This window comes from Haemaphysalis longicornis, unplaced genomic scaffold (assembly GCF_048455015.1).
Source record: "Haemaphysalis longicornis isolate Haplotype H1 unplaced genomic scaffold, Haemaphysalis longicornis Haplotype H1 scaffold_12, whole genome shotgun sequence".
NCBI classification, from domain to species: Eukaryota; Metazoa; Arthropoda; class Arachnida; order Ixodida; family Ixodidae; genus Haemaphysalis; species Haemaphysalis longicornis.
The window spans coordinates 8,990,626-9,010,438 of NW_027526225.1; the positions used below are offsets into that span (position 1 = coordinate 8,990,626).

The 19,813-nt window shown below is 47.2% G+C and overlaps 1 protein-coding gene and 1 long non-coding RNA gene across 7 annotated transcripts in view; one reads left to right on the plus strand and one right to left on the minus strand.

The window, feature by feature from the left end:
• LOC144162396 (uncharacterized) overlaps positions 1-19,597 on the minus strand; it is a 32,303-nt gene extending 12,706 nt beyond the window's left edge. The window contains exon 1 of one of the 3 annotated variants that reach the window (XM_077692903.1): positions 19,438-19,597. Coding sequence is in view for 1 of the 3 variants with exons in the window: in XM_077692901.1 (XP_077549027.1) it covers positions 18,833-18,859 (27 nt within the window). In the remaining 2 variants the exon portion in view is untranslated. Of the gene's footprint in view, positions 1-18,832; positions 18,889-19,041; positions 19,100-19,437 lie in introns of those variants that run through there. The other 2 variants (XM_077692902.1, XM_077692901.1) reach the window with 2 other exon arrangements.
• LOC144162395 (uncharacterized) lies at positions 15,310-17,432 on the plus strand. Of its 4 annotated transcripts, none has more exons than XR_013320664.1 (4): positions 15,310-15,934; positions 16,895-17,021; positions 17,100-17,321; positions 17,391-17,432. It is a non-coding gene; the product is annotated as an uncharacterized LOC144162395 (long non-coding RNA). The 4 variants fall into 4 exon arrangements; XR_013320665.1 differs by lacking the exon at positions 15,310-15,934 and having other exon boundaries at positions 16,204-17,021; positions 17,100-17,179; positions 17,235-17,321; XR_013320663.1 differs by lacking the exon at positions 15,310-15,934 and having other exon boundaries at positions 16,207-17,021; positions 17,373-17,412.
• Positions 19,598-19,813: the final 216 nt, after the last annotated feature.

Genomic DNA, 19,813 nt, shown 5'->3' on the forward strand with positions numbered 1-19,813 from the left:
CTGCGTGCTTTCTTGGATTATATGGGTCTCCTGGCATTGAATGATATGTCCGTTCAAGAGCAGAAAGTTATGAGAACCATAGTGCGCTTCAGAACAATGCTATGTTGATTCAAGAAGAGCACAAACTTATATGAACCTTAGTGCGCGTCAGAACAACTCTGCCAATCTTACTTTCTCTTCTATCACTCTCGAGAAAAACAGCATCAGTTATCATCACACGATCGTTTGAAAGAGCTGCAAAGGAAGTTCTGCAACCCCCCCCCCCCCCCTCCCTTCCCTGTACGCTCTTAGGTCGTCCCACGTTTGTAGCTCATAGACGCCTGACAGGGATTCACAAGGCTAGCACCTGAACAAGACGCCTGAGCACAGACTGACACCACCGGTCCTACACAAGCAGCGTTTTTCGCGGGATCTGCAGGTGCAAGACCAACATCCACCTCCCTTCTCCTCACGCTCTTACAGGTATAGAGGGAGAAGGTGATAGCGCCTGTGGAGGCTGCTGCAAGTGTCGCCTCGTCCGGGAGCTTGCGCCTCATCGCTGGTGCCGCAATGTGCTGGCGTGATTTTCCGCCGGCCAAAAAAAATTCTGCCTCCTTCCGTCCCACCCTCTACCTCTTACGACCGTACAGCGGGATTCACACAATGGAGAATTCCTGTCTTTTCGACCCGAGGGGCCCGTGACCGGTTTTAGGCTCCACCTTTCGGTGGGGATCACCCCGTGGATGTTCCGGGAAAGAATTGCCTCTGCATGTTTTCGCTCGACATGCGTGTCATGGCACCAACAGAACAGCCACCCCGCAATGCAGGCTGCAGATGCCGGAACACACCCCGTGCGTGTGCAATATCCAGCTCCTCTTGCACCTTCGTCAAGCGGTGTTCGCCTTGCCAGTGAAAAAGAACATCTACGGCGCAACTCCCGCGCTCTCATACCCCCCCCCCCTCCGCGGTACGGATCTCCTCGCCAAGATGAGGTCCTGCTCAAACGTCTTCGCCCGGGCGTCGCCCTCACGCCAGCTGTGACGAGGTCCTGACCACCCTAATACCATGCCCCGTTCAACTCCACGTGCCCCTTTTGCCCTGCTCCAGTTGAACAGGCTACCGCAGAGCACCTGGTGTGGAGTTGCCTGCTCTGCGAAGCCCACGCGCTGTGCACATCGCCACCTGCGGCCCGCGCCCTGGACGTCCGCCAGATTTCATGGCGTGGATACAAAGGTCCAAATCATGGCCCCCTGCTCTTTTTCCTTCGTGAATCGGGAGTGTATCTGTGCATTTAATTTCCCCTTATGCTGAATAGCATATCCACTCCGTTATCCACTCACTCTTATTGCCCATTACGCTCTTCGCCGCACTGTCTCATTCCTCTCCTGATGAATTCAACGGAGGTGTGTCCAACGCATTTCAAATTTCCCGCCTTCACAGTGCTCGTGCGTCCCCTGCCTGAAACTGCGCCAGCGGGAGTTCTGTTCTTTTTACGCTTGTTTTTCATCCCGCACGTATCAGCGTTGCACTGCCACTTTTTTAACGCGAATAAGATTTCGATGACGTCATATCCGTCACAAAAATGACACCAAGACAACGAACACAAGCTCCATTCGATTCACAAGCGGTGCACGGCAACGGTGCAGAGAAATTTCTGTGGGGCCGGTGCAGTGCAGCGGCGTGGGTCCGCGGTGCCGTGCACCACGGCTGTAACATCAGCAGCGCCCCTGATTGTTTACAATCGAGCGAGGTGCACGCATATCGTCTGCTAATCATCCTCTCCTGACGTCCTTTACAACTGGATGTCGCGCCGTACGCATCAGCGCCAACGCGAAATTCGTCCCGCGTATCTTCAACCTCGACGTGCATACATTTTCACGCGGTCGCCGCAACTGCCGGTAGCCGGTTGCAAACTCGCAACGCAACTACGGCGCGCTCATGGCTGTTCATGGCGCACCCCCGCCCCCCCCCGTAGCAGGTGCAGTTCTCTGCACCGCGGCTGCAACATGAGCTCCATTCGATTCAGAAGGGGTGCACGGCAACGTTGCAGAGAAATTTCTGTGGTGCCGGTGCAGTGCAGCAGCGTGGTTCCGCGGTGCCGTGCATCACGGCTGCACCGTCAGCAGCGCCCCTGCGTGTTTACAATCGAGCGAGGTGCAGGCATAGTCGTCTGCTAATCATCCTCGCCTGTCGTCCTCTACAACTGGATGTTTACGGCCATCTGGGTTGCGTCGTACGCATCAGCGGCGACGCTAAGTTCGTCCCGCGTATCTTCGAGCTCGACGGACATTTTCACGCGGTCGCCGCAACTGCCGGTAGCCGCCAGCCAACCCGCAACGCCCCAACGCTCACGGCACCGAATCGCTGCACCTCCTCCGTAGCAGGTGCAGCGGTTCTCTGCACCGCGGCGGCAACGCTGCTGCACCATGAGCAATCGAGCGACGCGGTGCACGGCACCATTCCTGCAGCGGCGAATCGAGCGCTTTGGTGCAGCGGTGCACCATGCACCGGTGCAGACGTTGCAGGGAATAGCGACTGACTCGAAATGGAGCTACAGGAGAAACCAGAGTTACTTAATCGAAGAGCTCTGCGAGAAACGCGGATAGTGCTGCAATTTAGGAGAGGTGAAGCGAAGTAGTGCATCCTGACGCTAACCAGCGCTGACGGTTGGCGCATAGCGACGCCGACGAGCGAATGTCGCGAAGGCCCACTGATTTGATGCGAAGAGAAGCGTCAGCGGGAAGCGGAACGCGTGCACGGTTCAAGCTGCAAATTCTACCTCTCGCGTTCCAAAAGCAGAGCTCATCGCAACGCAACCGTCTGCCGTACACTCCACGGAGCAGGACCAAAGTGGTCGCACTTTTCCCGAAACGACTCGCTTGCAGGCAGGCGCGTAGCCAGGATTTTTGTTCGGGGGGGGCTAAGGTTGTTCTCCACCCCCCCCCCCCCCTGAAGAAAAAAAAAGTGCGGTAGTTTGCAAGCGCCCTTAAAGGCTATGAGGATAAAATACGTGTTTGGTTCATTAAACAGTCTGCCTTGTCCCGATAACAATGATAGGTACCAGTTTTATCGCAAACTTCAAAGGAATAATCAAAACGTTAAATTAAACGTCTAAAGCAATGGCGAATCCCCGCCCACTTTCCGGCGGCGATTTCACTATGACAGTTCAGGATCTCGTTGGTACGATTGGCGCCCAACGACTTAAGTCACCGCCAAGGAACATGATTGCGCGATTGTAGAGGGGCCTCCATTGATCTTATCATTTGAATTCTAACGTGCAGTTAACACACTCATAAATACGTTTTAGTGCTAGCCTATATATATACCACTCCTGCCGATATCACTTCACTGCAGTGCTAAATTAGAAAATTTTTTGACATTTGTTGCGTTGCTTCAGTTGAAACAACGCCTGTGATTGGAATGGAGCTGTGCGAGTTACCAAAGGCTATTTGCTATTCAATTGAACAAGGTTGTATTTGTCTTTAAAAGGCCCTTTAACGTTCTCTCATGATATTGGTGTTGATTATGATTGTATTTGTGCCAGCTGAAGTTGTAAACTTGGCGGAAATCCGCAGACCACGTGGTACAAATCTCTGCCCGTGATACGGGACGTACATTGCACGCACGGGAACCTTGTGCAGGCATTGCATTAAACGGCCATAGTTTCATGCAATTACTTGCTTTATTTCAACGTGTGGAGAATGATGAGTGTGACATCCGCGATAAAATGACGTAGGCCGTAAAGCCCCAACCACATGGAGCGATTTTGCAAGCGACTTGGGGAGCGACGCGACTAGCGACGAACTACTTTTCGCCGCGGACCAAGTCGCTCATCGAATCGCTGGGTTCTGAGTCGCCAGAAACAGTCGCTCGTCTCCCGGAAGTGGCCTCAGCGACTAGCCAATACGAGAGCCCCTACGTAAGCACGCAACCTCCGGTTTTGGAAGAGAACGGGGGGAAGACTTCGCAAATCCACGCAGACGGCGTTTGCGGTGCAGCAGCAAAGAAAGCTTCGCGTGGCAAAGCTTGTGTACACGCTGAAGCAGGAGCAAGAAGGCTCCCGCACACACTGGATGAGACCCGTGTGGGAAAAACGACGTCAAGAAAGCGAATTCTTCACGGCGCATAAGGAAGAGTGTGCGCTATCGCTAACCCGAACCAGTTTTAGAGATGCAATGAAGTGCAAAAAGCAAGGTAGAAATGCGTAATACTTTTTAGTCATGCTTTTTATGACAAATGAACAAAAAAATGTTTGCAAACAACCAGCTTACCAAGTGCGTGTGTGCGGCAACATTGAAATCGCCATCCTCAGTCGCTCGAGCAGTCGCTGTCATGTGGTTGCCTCGGCGAGCGACTTCGGTTCGGCAACTGCAGATCCTAGTCGCGTCGCTCGTCGCGTCGCTGGAAAAATCGCTCCATGTGGTTAGTGCTTAAGAATTAGATTTTTTTATTTAGTTGTCCTTGTCCAAAATGCAAAATAAAATGTTTTGCATTCAACGCCCGCACAGTAGCGGCCAGTGTCAGGCCAATGGAGCTCATTCTGTGCAGTATACATCGAATCTATGCACTTGCGTTATGTGTAGCGCAGGTCTGATCTTTAAAAAATGAGAGGCTATGAATTATACATACAAAAAGCGTTATATTTCTAGCAATAATTTCAACAAATATCAACCCTAAACACACAGACATCATGCGCAATAACAGCGCTGTTAAGGGCGAAAATTACATGAACATGGCAGGATTAGTCCACACCAAAGCGGAATAATTCAGCCAGTGGTATTTGTTAAGTCATGCCAGTTTAAATTTGCGCTTCTGTTTTGAGTCTCAACGCAGTCCATTTCGTAGCTTCTATCAGGTCTCCGGGCGGACATGAGAAGCTTGTGCTTTGTAACATAATGGATCTGGTTTACATTTCGGCACAGCCCAAATGTAGAGTCTGCTGTAATGAGCTTGGTGTTCTCAAATAGTTGCATTATTACCTGTCAAGTTTTCAATGCTTCGGGCATAAATGCCCTATAGTCTGCCTGAAGCAGCCACCCCATTCAGTTACCACTCCCAGATGAGGTAGAGCAAGTCACTACAAAGTTCACCATTCGATGCTGTATCGAACTTTATATTTAGCAAGAAAAAATAGTAACGCACAGACGGCGATGTCTGACCATACTCTTGCGGTTAGGCATGTTCTGTGCAATCTGAGCAAAATATTGCTGTTTTGAATTTTGTCGTGAGATCTGAGGAAAGAGTTATAATGCGGTCCTACCATTTTGATTTCAAACTTTAATGAAAGGACATACTTTTTTAGCTGACGCGTGCACTGTCATTTTTCAGTCGAGTACACGCTGCCGGTTTTAAAGCTAAACGATAAAAAAATATCAGTGCATAAGCATGGGCGGCTCTGGAATGTATAGGGCGCACAGGAGTTTTGTAGTTTTTGTTAGAGACGCGGGAAATGGAAATTATGTTCGGAATCTCCTTGGTCCACCAGAGAACGGAGGAGTGGGCAGCTGTGCAGAGCCAGCATGACCTTCGGGCGTGGTGCGATGCCCGAAACAAGTCAGCATTTCGTTTTCCGGAGTGCGCCAAGAAACCATGCGTATTGGCATGGCCCCGCATACAGAAAGACTAAACTACCATGCTTCAGCATGAAGCGGACAGTAATGACACAGTTAAAATATTTCCTTGGTTGACAGCGACCATGATGTTGAAACTGAAGCATGGTTTCAGGCTACGACAGGATAGATTGGCTAAAAGTTGCAAAGTTGTTTACCGTGATAATTCCTCGGTCATTTCGGTTACTTAATAAATGCTGACGATTGCTCAAAATGTCCTTCATGCAACATTTTAGAATGTATACGTAGCAGTTGTGGATTCAGGAAGAAATACAACAGCGCGCACCCGTATGTGTGTATGCGGGGGGGGGGGGGGAGGTGAGGGGAGGAGGAGGGCGGAGGTGTGCTGGTGCTCTTGAGAGGGCCTGCTGTCTGTAGCCCGCTTATTTAATTAGGAAATTCTGTTGTCTTGCACGACCGATTGAGCCTTGAAAGAACGATACTCCTGCGTCTACAGAACTTCAAAGAAGGCCAGGAAGAGTTAAAGGAAACTTCTACCAGAAAGGCACGTTCGTTTCTTCGCCACCAGTATACGAAGGTCCTTCACTTGTGCTGTGCACGCTGCTATGGGTTTAAAATTGGGTGTAGCAGTCGATGCGCGCGTAAATATGAAACGCGCTAACAAAAGTCCCGATAACGCGCACACAATGCGACAGCGGCTACCTCACATGGAGTTTCGTCCCAGTAAAAGCAAACTATTAAAACTGCAGCCAGAACAAATATGTTTTTCACTCTTCATGTACTGATACTAACGCTGTCCCGATACACTCTGAGTAACCCTCTCCAACTTCGTGCATAATAAAATATTTAGGCATTTACAGGAGTTGAATTTACATTTTCCCTCATTAAAAATCACCTATCCGCTCCACCGTGGGCGCTTTTAACGACCAATTCAAACGCAAATACGGTATTCGAAATAAAACGAAATACCCAATTTTAGCTCGCACACGCAAGGTACTGGGGCATCGTGTAAATATAAAGAAATGATTATTTAAATATCAAAGAATGCATAACTGATCTGCACTGCACAACTTAACGTACAATGCAACCTCCATCACCAAAAGACATCAGTGATCATGGAAGGATTAATCACTGGAAGAAAATGACTTACAATTCGAGGCCTCTTTTGAGTGTTGGCACTTGGAACATGAGCTTCTCAAAACCAGGGGCGCTTCTATTCTCGCGGCATATTGCCGTTGTGTTTCAGGCCCTTAATATACACTGCTATGGGCAGCCGCCGTCCAGAGAAAAAGCGGCCGTGGACGAAATGGAGGGGCTTTAGTTGTGATCGAGGTAGAATATGGCCATCTGATCGTTGTTACTGTCGCGACGTCGTCTGCCTGTGGCAGGGCATGGTGACCGCTGTGCCTTCACATTTAGGATAAAGTCTGGGACTGGCTCGGGGAGCTGCAGCGCGCCTTTTTTGTCGACCCGCTGTTTTCCAGTTTCCTAGGTTAGGGGAGAATACCGTCGAACAAAGCTGCCTAATCGCAGGGGTGAAATTGATTGTCGCAACATCGCCGTCGGAAGGGGACACTCAGTGCGCGCAATCTGAGCCCACTCCAACAAAACCCTCCCGGGCTCGACAGAAACGTGAAAAAGGAAGAATGAAGGGCTGACGCGAGGAAGAGGGGCATACCTTGCTGTGTGTCTCATTCGCAAAGCCCCTCTGCGCGCGCGCGACATTCATCCAGCTAAACTGCATGTTTCATCCATTACGTAGCCCCATCGCATTCTTCAGTTACCTTGCACGAGTCTTGAGTGTGTGCCCACGGCCGCTTGATCTCCCCTTTTCTAGGAGATGGAGCGGCCGTGGTCAGCCACCGCCGCTTGCACGTTGTTCTGCTTAACATACAAAGATCGTCTGTTCCCTTTCGAGCCTGCATCGTACCAGTCTTCAACCATCAATGACCGGCGGTCCCTCTTTTTTTTCGCCGCGAGTTAGTGCGGACCACGGTGTAAAATACCTCTTACACCGTGGTGCGGACCACTCCTTGCTTTCCCAGCCGAGTCAATCTCCTCTGCTGAGAACGACTCAGAACGGCAACTTCTCTGTGTTGCCACATGTCTCGCACAAAGGGACACAAGGCATGCCTTTGTCGTCCCGTGTGCTGAGCTTACCTGAAGGCGCCGTGGCTTTCGGGGCTGCCCCCCTCCGCAATCATCCCTCAGCGGTTCGCACCCTTCAGGCGCTTCATTTTGTCACGGCCGGACTCGACTCCCTTTCCGCAGCGCGGAAAAAGAGTCGAGTCCGGCCGTGGTTTTGTGTAAACACCCTTGCGTAGGGCAGACACTGAGTCGTGAATGCTTCTATTAGTGGCACTTTCAAAGGATATGCAGCTTTGTTCACAGGCGGCGTACCAGGCATACAGGCAGCCCGGCGACGGCCGGAAAAATTTCGGGGGGGGCTGAAGCCCGGTCAGCCCCCCCCTGCCCTAGTAGCACAAATTGTTGCCGCAACGTTTCTGCCGTGTTGCCAATGTTGTGTAATGTTAGGCAACGTTACACAACGTGGTGACAATGTTGCCGAATGTGGGCCAACATTGGACACATTCAGCAACATTCCCGCAACGTTTACAAACAACGTATAGGCAACGTTGCCCGTATGCACATTTTTCACGTTGCAGCAATGTTGCCAAATGTGGGCCAACGTTGGAGACATTCAACAACATGCACGCAACGTTTACAAACAACGGATGCGCAACGTTGCCCGTATGCACATTTTTTCATGTTTCAGCAATGTTGCCAAATGTGGGCCAACGTTGGACCCATTCAAAAACATTCATGCAACGTTTACAAACAACGGATGGGCAACGTTGCCCGTATGCACGTTTTTTCACGTTCCAGCAATGTTGCCAAATGTGGGCCAACGTAAAATCAGTGTTGGACGCATCCAACAACATTCACGCAACGTTTAACGCATAGGCAATGTTGCCCACATGCACATTTTCTTGCGTTGCAGCAATGTTGCCAAATGTGGGCCAACGTTGGATACATTCATGTAACGTTTAAAAACAACGCATGAGAAACTGCCATTTACACGCTTTTTTCGCGTTGCAGCAATGTTGCCGAATGTTGGCAAATGTCATATTTATGATGATAAACGATTTCACGTGGAGTTACATAAGCTGCCTAAAAATTCAAATGATCCCGTACAGCACACTTGAATGTTTGCGATATAGTTACAGGATACGTTAATTTCGGGAGTGTGGTTAAAAGTGATCAACGCGTACGTACAGTTTCTACATATTTAGCAATGCTCACGAAAAACCTTCAAATTAACATTGTCTGTGTACATGTTTATCTAGGTTGTCGCAATATTGAGGAATGTTGAATGTATAGCAGCTTTCCATTTATTTATTATGTGAAACACCACACTAACCCATGTTTTGGAGAAATTACGTCGCCTATAAAAGTTCAAATGGTTATGCCCAATGGACGTCTTAGCCACAGTTCACTGCAACGTTTTTAGATTAGGTTGGTTTAGAAAATGTTGGTTCACTGTACCATCGCCTCGTGTACTTTAATTACTGTACTTTAGCTGCATATAATACGGCACTTACACGCACACGCACGCACATAAATGAAATCCCCATCGTCAGCCTGTCTACTGCAGGACGAGGGCCTCACCCATGCAGGAAAGAAAAGTATTCTTTCCTCCTTGCACGGCACTTGCTTCGCGCCATCTCCGCGACCCCGACCTGCCCCGACATACAACCTCCCCCCCCCCCCCCTCCCTCCCTCCTCGCCCGCTCCATCGCAAGGGGAAAAAACGTGGACGAGCTTTCTCTTCTCGCGCAAACCCTGCCGCAGCCCAAAACGAAGAATCTGACGCCCCCACGCCGGCTCCCTCCTTCGCCCTGAGCACGGCTTTTGAAGCTCCTTTCATGGCGGCCGAGCTCGTGCGGGTCATTCAAAATGCAAAAAGGAAAAGTGCGCCCGTAGCCGAGAGGCAGCACTCGCGCCTTCTTGACTTTGCAACTTCCACTTGTCTTCCGGCACCCTCCCTGCTCAATTTGGCCTCCTACTTGTCCCTCCCATCCTAAAAAAGAACAAATCTCCCAAACTTTTCTCCTCTTTTCGTCCTATTTCATTCACGAGCGTTGCCTCCAAAATTCTCGAATCCATGGCGCTCGCACACCTCGAATTACAAGTATGCACGAATCTGCAACTTGAACCCTGGGCCGCAGACGGGTTTTCCTCGCCAGCGCAGTGCCATTGGATTCAATTGCCGACCTTGTCTCTGCACTAGAAAACGCGAAGGCTACCAAAAACCGTGGCCTTTGTCGTCCTTTTGAACATTCGCAAAGCCTTCGACCGCTTACGCCACGAGGCTATTCACGATGCAGTAAAACGCTGCAAAATTACTCGGCCGTCACCCTCATCTCCCCCGACGTTACAAGACTGGACGAGGCCCGCCACTCCATCGCGCAAGAACCAAACAAGCAATACCCATACGCGTGGGTTGCATCATGCAATGCACCCGCTCGCATCCCAAGCATCAAATTTGGGTGACAAGAATCCTGCCTACTCAGCAGGCTCCGTAACTGGCTCCGTACTGCAGCCTCCGTACCAGTGCTCACCTACAACTGAATGAGAAAATCAACAGTCCCACTTGTTCTTCATCCACATAAATCAAGCAGCCTAAAATATAGAATCCAATTCGCGAATCAAACATAAAGGCAAACCAGATTTCGCTCAAATTCCAAATCAAATAACTACCCGCTCTTCATTTAAAATATGAGTTACAAACAGGCCAGAAAATATTTTGGAGCTGGAAAGACGGGGATGAGGGGAGATTTGAACTAAGACACACTTTGTGTGGCTGGGGCCCCTTTATGTACACCACGCTATGAATGCGAATTCTCAGTGCAAGGAAAAATGTAAATTTGTGGACGTCCTAGTGATATCGCGTAATGATGTTATAACACACTTGCAGTGATATCGCATGGATGTCCACAAGCAGATGATCTTGGGTGAAACATATTGTATGGACATCACATGAATGTCCTGAAATGACATTGGATATTGTGACCATTTGTGGATATCCTATGGACTTTCGTGGTTTGCTGGGTTCAGAGGCAGACCGCAAAAACCCTACATCGATGTGTGATCATTTAGAAACACAGCTCTCGAAAAACTGCAGAAATGCATGTGGAGAAGTGTCACGCTGAGCATGTAGATTCCCCCATGAAATCTTAAAGGAACCGTGAACGTTTTTTTCAACGTTACGTTCGTGTAACCTATCGGGATAAAGCTGTTCCGCAATTCTCAACTACCCTCTTTCTTATAATGCTGGCGAGTTCTACTGTTTGAACGTTTCTCAAAACGAAAGAAACGCGTGGTGCCGGTCCGACGGATGGCGTAGCCAAACTCGGCGGCGGCAGATCCGTTTATTTTAGTCCCTCATTTGTTGGATGATCACACAATATTATCTTAGAGTGGATGCAGCCTCGAATAAAATAATACCGCCATTCCGCGCATCGTGCGTTACAAGCCAGGTGCTGCACCGTTCTAAGACGGTCATTTTTTTCAAGATGGCCGCCGGCTGTTCCATGAATGAAATTCGTTTTTATTTCATTTTTTTAGTAAGCGGGTAAATCTCATCGCCGTTCTTGGTGTTAATGAAAATATACCACAAATATGGCACCTTCGATTGAAGGTTGAGCGCGAACAAAATATTTTTTTGTTCAGGAAAAACTTACAAAAACACTCATTTATTGCTGTATCATTTTGTAAAGCTAAAAAAATACACTAACAGGCTTCGTTTACGTTGGAGAACAGAATTTTAACAGGTCAGGCAGGCAGATTCCCGATCATAGCCAATACTTTCTAGCCTCACTAAGTTATCAGTGTCGTGCGTGAGCTCGCGTCATCCGCAAATTACCCCGCAATGATCGTGTTGGCAGTGGCATTTCTTTGTGTTGCACATGGGCCCGCGGCGATTTCCTCCACGTGTAAGAAATCGAACTTCTATTATTAGTCACGCAGGCGTAATTATTATAATCATCGAAAAACTACGTCCAATAAATATAAATACAGTAGTCACTCGTTATAATGAAATCGCTTTATTCGAAATATCGCTTCATTCGAAATTTATTCTGGTCCCAACCCAAACGGATGCATTTTAGGCCGCATTACTCGAAGCGCCAGAAGAGCTTGACCCGCTTAGAGCGAATTAAGTGGCGAACGGAGGCGTCGCCGTGCCGCGGCGACCCAGTGGCGAGTCAGGCTGTCAACATGGCAGGTCAACACAAGCTGGTACTTCGCCGGCGGTTTTCTCGAGCCGGTCATGACTCATGCTCGATTCGGGTGATCCCCATTTTGGGCAAACGGTCCAAATGCGTGGTAGGGTCATTGAACTTCGTCGCAACACATTGGTCAAGGGCGTGGACACGACGGTGCGCGAACACTGGCAATCGAACCGTAGAATTGGCAGTGTCGCCGACAACGAGGCGCCGAAGAACTCTTGTGTTGCAAACTTCACGGCTGCACAACTCGGGAAAACAATTCCCAGTGATCATGCAATGCCCCTAATGCGAAAACGATCAGTTTTCATGATTGTGCTTTGTACGCCCAATGAGCGGTTAATCTTTTTATTATTACTATTTATTTATTTTTTGAGCTCAACAAACAACCTCCGTCTCGAGCCACGGCATCTGCGGCGCTTTTCAGCGCAAAACTCTCGTATAGCGTTTCGTGACGCCCGCACGCCCCCCTATAAAAGGGGCACTGCCGCTGCCAATTTTTGTGGGCGGCGACCATAGCCTCCTGCATTGCTTGGTCAAATGGTCAAATTGTAGCAGGGGTTGCTCTCGCCCGGCAAGAACATGAAACAGCCACCACAGCTTACTCTGAATAACGTTTTGCTTCAGTGAATACATTCTGGTTTCATTCCTCGCAGCTGTTGCGTATAATAAGCTAAACTGGTTTAGCTTTTCTCGAGTGGTTGCTTATATCAATATACCGCTTATAACGAAATTTTTCGCCGTCTTGCTGACTTCGCTATAACGAGGGATTACTGTATCTGTATTCTACATGTTTCCTCTTAGTTTTACGGAATAGCAAGCTCAGTTTAAGCCAATCTTTGCAGCGCGTTATTTGTTTTCATCAGTAAACATGCAATAACAAGAAGTTTGTGTTCCCCCTCGCCCCCTACTTGTTGCTTATTCCTGCTCCATTTATATGTCCCATTTGAACTTCAGCCTTCGTAATATCGCTCAAAAACAGTCACTTTCAAAAGCAATCATGACTTTTCTATACTCGTCGTGCTAGTCGCACTTTTCTTATGGAGTTGATGAACAAATTTTTACTTTTTTACGGTGAGGTGCCCACAATAATTTGAAGATATGACTCAACAACGAAGCACCTTATTTCTATACCCGTTTTTTTTTTTTTCATTCACTTTTCCTAAAGGTATATACGCATACGACGTATACACGCAAAAATTTCTTGGCGGCGTGCATCTGACACATGAGTTTCTTGAGGACAGATTGGACTTACAATAACTCTAAGCGGCCGCTTTTGTTGGCTATGGACGCGTTTCCGTGAAGTCCAGTCCCCGCGAAATTTGTGAACGTGTGCAATGAAACGTCGCTGTGCCACATCTAGTAAAAAGCCAATCAAATTATATAGGTACGACAGTCACGCTCTGAAAAATCAATACCTGCAGCGTAAATCAACTTAGATCCGTGTAAATGACACCCAAATAATGACGTGTTTTAAGCAGAATTTCACTGATGTACGAAACCAACTTTTCCATTTTGCGAATGCGCTCTTATTGGAACATCCGTGCGCTCAACGGTTCGCACCAGCCCCTGCAGGCCGTGTCGCTCATGCAATTGGTATACCGATTGTCTCATCTTATAGTGTGATTTAGTTATTCTAGAAACCCACCACAGTGGCTGTTGTGCTAGCGCTGAGTCCAAGGATTGAGCCCGAGGACGCGGGCTCGATTGCAGGCCGCGGCAGCCGCTTTTTGTGTGTGTGTGTGTGTGTGTGGAGGCGAGAAGCGGAAATGCCCGTGTGTTCGGGATTTCGATGCACGTTAATTAGATCCCCAGGTAGTCAAAATTAATCCGGAGCCCTCTACTACGGGGCGCCTCATCGCCTGTGTAGCGTCGGCGCATGAAACCTCATAATCAGTCAAATCAGATATTTTAGGGCGATTTTAACACATCATTAAACTTAAAGAGCAAAACACAGCTGCTGAGCACCGATAAAGCCGCGCAGCTTTCACCCTCAACTGTGCGTTGTCACGTATGGCCAACTATCGGGCTGTTTTCGTGAGTCTTTTACAAATGCCACTCGGGTGCGTTTTTGTCCATGTGCATGCCGCATATATCCAGGAAACTGACCAAATGCACAGCGCCTGCTAATTAACCCAACGCGCGCGTGAAACGGACGGCGCAGCATTTCGACGTCGTGAGGCACGAATGAGAACTTGGGTTTCATTGCCGTGTGTTATTTTGCAATCATTATTTGCTGAATAAATAAACAAACTGGAATTTCAACAAGAAAATAGCTTTTTATGCCATCGTCAAATGGTATCTACTCCGACTTGGCTTCCTTTACGTTCCATAGCCGCTCACTTCACCATGACATCATACCGAAATTTAACGCGGCCTCTTTACAATGGAGATGTGTTCTTTTGGGAAACGTGCACCATATGGAAAGACAAAGTGATCGGGCATACGCCGTGTTTTACGTGTTGGCCGTATCTTTAAGAAGTTCGCGCACATTTCTTTCATAACTGCCTGAAAACAGCATCCAGAAATGACTTCCCAACTTTCCTTTCCTATTGTTAAAACATTGCGCGCCTTCCTTTGGTAGTAAACGGTTGCATTATAAAAAGGTAATCGTGCATCGACAAGGAAAACTTCCAGTTCCATTTTGCTAAGTTTTCACAAGCGACTCGCACTGTTAACTTTCTCTCTTAAAGGAGTACTGACACCAAATTTTTCCTTCATGTTTTTATTCGTTAGGTGTAATAGGTGTAACATTTGGTAAATGTTGCCGTGAATGGGTATTCTAGCGATTGCGCGGTATACAATGGCGACCTTCGGAAGCCTATTTATGGCCCCTTTAAAGCATGCATGGCCGGGTTGTTTTATGTTGCCGCCTGTATATCCTTAAACAAAAATAATCTAGATAGAAGGCTCAAACATTGCCTTGTTGCTGGATCCTCATAATTGCTCGAAAAAATTAATTTACTAGAGAAATTTTATATGCAAGCTATATAAATTTCTGTGCATCATATGGGTGTGCGAGCCGTATACATGTCGCCAGCTAATTACAATCGTGTGTTTTCCCTTCATATATACATTGCCGCAGTAATTACGGTTGATTTATGAAATAGATTAAAGCCCAAAGTTCATGTACTTTAAATTGCCCCCTTCTTGTGACATTTAGTCACTGTTATAGCCCCTCTGATCAGCGAACGTTCCAACTAGTCCACACCTTGCACCTTTGTTTGAAATAGACAACATGAAGTGGGCTGTTTTATATTTCAACTTCCCCATAGACATTTCACCTACCTCGAGCGCCAAAGTCAGAGCACCATGATATTGTAACATATATGAAACAATAAAACAAAATAAAGACCTAACCCTGGTGTGACACCCATTTTCCAGGAGATACTGCCTGTACGAAAGCTCATTGGCCTATTTCAAGGATCTTTTCTCATTATACAAACGAACCTTCCAAGTAACCTGAAAATTTTGCTCTTGTTCCCTTCCAATAGCATTGCACACACTATCTTCAGATTTTTCCTGGTGTAATTTTTATTCGTAAGAGGTTCCAATGCATCGAACACTTGTCGCGTTCTGCTTGGCGCGAAACGAAATACAGCAGGGCGCCAGGCGTTCTCGGAACCCCGCCTTTTTCCGAGACTTCAGCTGGGAATCAGGCACGCTGTCTCGCGCATTCCTTTCTTCCTGCATGCCTTATTTTTTGTTTTCGTCGACGCTCCGTCCCGTCCCGTCCCTTCTGTGTGTCGCGAAGGAAGTTTCAGCAGCCGAGCGCGAAGTGGGGGATGGCCGAAAAAAAAAAAAAAAGACCGAAAGAAAAGGCTTTCGTCCTTGGCCAGCGTCCTACCCTCCTCTCATACGCGCACACGTGCGCGCCCCTCGCAGAGGGGTCCTCCCCTCATGCTCCTTTGCGACTGGCAGCCGGCGGTGGGTTGGGAAGAGTAGACGAAATGCGCGCGCTTTTTTCAGAAAGGAGCAGCCATAGTGACAATCAAACGGAATGGAGAAGGAACCATGTCATACGAAATATTGTTGTGTGGCCGCATGTTACGGCAAATATTTGCGGGCCGGAAAGTTCATAGCAACCGACCAGTGAAGGTAAGCGCTCGATTTTCTGAGCTCACCTCGTTCTTTCGAATGCAGTTTACTTCGTAAAAGAGCGGGAACAAGATTGTCCTCCCGTTTCTAACTTCTAAGCATATCCTTGCTTTTGTGAATGCGTACGGTTGTAAAAGGGGAACACGTATTCACTCAAATTTTATGGAAAGAGTATAATGAGAAATCAGGTGGGCGCTCAGTAGTAGATTTTTTGTTATGATGCTGAAATCGAATGTATATATGTTCTGCAAGAACCTTGGTATGTACGATTGGCTTTTAATTTACTTCTCGCCGCAGCTGCTCACGAACGCGAAAAATACAACTAATAAATATAACTTTGTTATGTTTAATTTCACGCGAGTTTCGGCGGCATGCTGTAACGGAACACAATTTAGCGTTGCAGTTAAGCCATATGTTATCAGCTGCTTATGCGAACCATCTTACGATGTAAAACAACGCCTGACGTCTTTGTAGTATTCACATATTTTCCATGTGAAAGGCTGGTCTACGTCGGATGCTTATAACTATAAAGAAAATAAATGACAAATAAAAATAAATAAATAAAATGATCAAAAATAAATAAAAATAAGAAAATAAAACAGCTCAAGCCAGTTTTTAGCACATTTTTCGAGAGCAAAAGGTAAAATTAGGCAACCAAGAAAATACACGGTTGTAATTTCATCTAGTTGTACATGTAATGTTTCCCTTCTTTACATTTGCCTGTTTACTAATTTTTGTTCGTTGCGTTTTTATGTTTATGGCCATTGAGGTAATTATCGTCCTCTTTCAATGATTGCCGACGTACCACGTCGTCATCAGTTGGTCGGCTTCTCTTGTTAATTGAAAATTCTCTGGCAAGCTGTCTGATCGAAGACTTTTCACTTAATTACTCAATGGCCTGGAAAGAAAGCTGTAAGGTATTTTATATAATTCAGTATTTTGTCCTTTTCTGTTTTCCAGGGATGCTTGAGAAACCAACTCAAGCGATGTGCGTCATAAAGTTGGCACGGGCATTAGAAAAAGTTAAACAAGCAAGACAAAGTGAAAAGTGAAGAGGCCTGTTTTGCTATAATATTCCTTCCTAAAGGTAAGGTTTTCTCTATTAGCTAAAATTTGCTTCACTTCAGTTTTCTGAACCACTTCTATACACTCTGTTTTGTTTCAGAAATACCTTATGATTTACCAGCACCACAACATTGACACACGAATAAGCTCATCTGGCAGCAAGCGTCATCCAAACTGCAGGTGAGCTTCTGAGCACCCTGTGTGTTAGAGCAATGCCATTTTGTTTGTTTTCCAGGAATGGCAGTCAAACCTCATTTGAAGTGCCAGTACAAGAAAATTGATGAGGCCATATTGTATGCCAAAAGTCCTGGTGTTCTGAGAGGTGAGACATTGTCTATGCTGTAACAACTTTGCAACTTCTCCTAAACTACAGCTTTTTTTCATTTCGCAGAAGCGTGGCAGTAACAACCCCATGTTACTGGGTTCATTGGCCGTCAAGTATGTCATCAAACTGACTTGTCAAGGCAGAAGAACAAGCAAGCCCAGGAGGAGAAAAACGAAGACAACGGCTGAAACAGCGTACTTGCGAAATTCAATTGCATTAACACAATACGTATTCGGATCGATTGTTAATGGTAAAATAAAACACACATGTTCTTTCATCTTAAAGAGTGTCAGTGTTGTTATTTACGCTAGCTGGCATGTTCCTTGCTTTAAAATTCCGCCATTTCTTAGTTTGTTATTTTGCCGGACTGCCTTAATTGTGTGTGTTGGTCAGTGTAGGGATCAAATGTATGAACATGCAGTCTAAAATGCCAGTTTATACCTTTTAGGAGTTTATGAGGACGAGGTGTGAAGTGCTCGCTTATCATGCAGTCAACAATCGTCTGTCTAGGAAAAAGTTAACCTATAATATTTTCATCTAGTTATTGTTGCATGTATATTAGATACATGTAACTGTAAGTTACCTGTACATTGCTGCAATATCATCGCTTCGTAAGAGAAACATTGCTTGAACGTCATATCAACAGTGCGCGGATGCGGCCCTCGTGGGGAAAAAACGTATCTGTAAAGTCGCGGTAACGTTGTAGGAAGCATCGCTTGAACATGATAGCGACGTTTTCTAAATGTTACCCGCACGTTGGAAAAATATAGCTGGAAAGTTACCGCAAAATTGTAGGAATGTTATTGCAACTTCATAAAAACATTGCTTGAACGTTGCAGCAACGTTCTTTGTATGCTAACTTCATGTTAAAAGTGTGGATCTAAAGTTGCTGCAAGATTGTAGCAATGTTATCACAACGTCCGAATGGTACAGGGATATGCTTAAATGTGGTATGCACGTTGCGAAAATGTAGCTGAAAAGTTGCTGCAATGTCATCAGAAAACGTCTCATAACGTTGTTCAAATGTGTCCCGCACGTGGCTGGAAGGTTGCTCCAAGAGTGTAGCAACGTTGACGAACGTCAGAAACAACGTTATCCAAACATTAAAACAACACCCTTAAAACGTTGCCCCCATGTTGGAGCAATGCTAATATCATGTTGACGCAATGTTTCTGGGAAACATTGCACTAACGTTAAAAAAAGCGGACATTAGCCACGTTTTGGCAACGTTAAGGGGAAACGTTGTGGAAATGTTCGGGCAACATTCTGTGCTACTAGGGTGGCTACGCCACTGCTTGCAGGACCTCGCCGCCAAGCACACCGACAAGCCGGCCGCCATCCCGCAAATCATGCTTATTTCGCTTGCAGATTTTTACGACCGTTCCTAACTAAATGAACGCAGGCGCCGCCGGTTAATTACGTATACTGGGTCCAGTGAACGAGCCACGACAAGGCGAGCCCCTATTATAAAGTGCTCTGCAGTTAAAAAAAACGCATTCTGTCCCCACTTTTTGCCGCCAATCCGGGAGACGCATCTTAACACCGATCAGCCATGTTCCCGCCGAACAGAGGACCAATTACACACACACACACACACACACACACAGTCTGAACTCGAAAACGCGCACTTGCGGAATTATTGACGAAAGGAAGGTAGTTCAGACAAAACACACTAGAGTAAACAGTGGAAAAGACAGAAAAGCCGTTCGCACTACACCGTGGTCCCGGGGCCCGGCCGGAGCCCGAAGGCGGCTCCGGGGCCGCGGACGAGTCGGCGCACAAACACACGACACAAGCCTCGTGTTACTCAGAGGTGCAGAAAAGGAGCCATGGCGAACAAATGGGGCAGTTGAAAGAAGAAAAAAAGCTTTCAACTATACTATACGCTGCTTTTCTCAACGTACGGTGAGATATATTCAGCTAACGAAGAGAATCTTCCATAGAAATGGACATGAGAACGCAGAATAATTAAACAAAACCAAACCATTCGCCGCCGCATTTCTCGAAACAACGTTTTTTTTTTTTTTTTTTTTCATTTCTTTTAAGGATTTCACAAAGGTAACAACGACCATTTTTGGAATTTAGCACGCGTGAACGCAACACCTAGACTTGCCTTTGCTTGGAGCAGCTCACTCGCGCGCAACCTGGCTCTGCTGGTGTCGGCGCACAGAAGAAAGAACGGACGGAACTTCAGCGACTTCAGTGCTTCAAGCCTGCATGCGTCCGTCCGCCACCCTCTCTCTGCCTCGGCTCCAAGATCCGGTTCTTTTGAGCCGCTCTTTTTGAAGAACCGCCGCTCACTTTTGAAAAGTGAGCGGCGGTTCTTTTGGAGAGAGGGAGACCCTTCTCGCCCCCTCAGTGATCAGTGTCGAACGGGGCGAGCCACAGCACTGCAAACCATGGAGAAAGAGCCAACGGAGCCTAAAAGCCGGGTCAACGCTCTCCCGCCTCTTTCACAACCCCACTGCGCATGCGCAATCCCCTAGCGG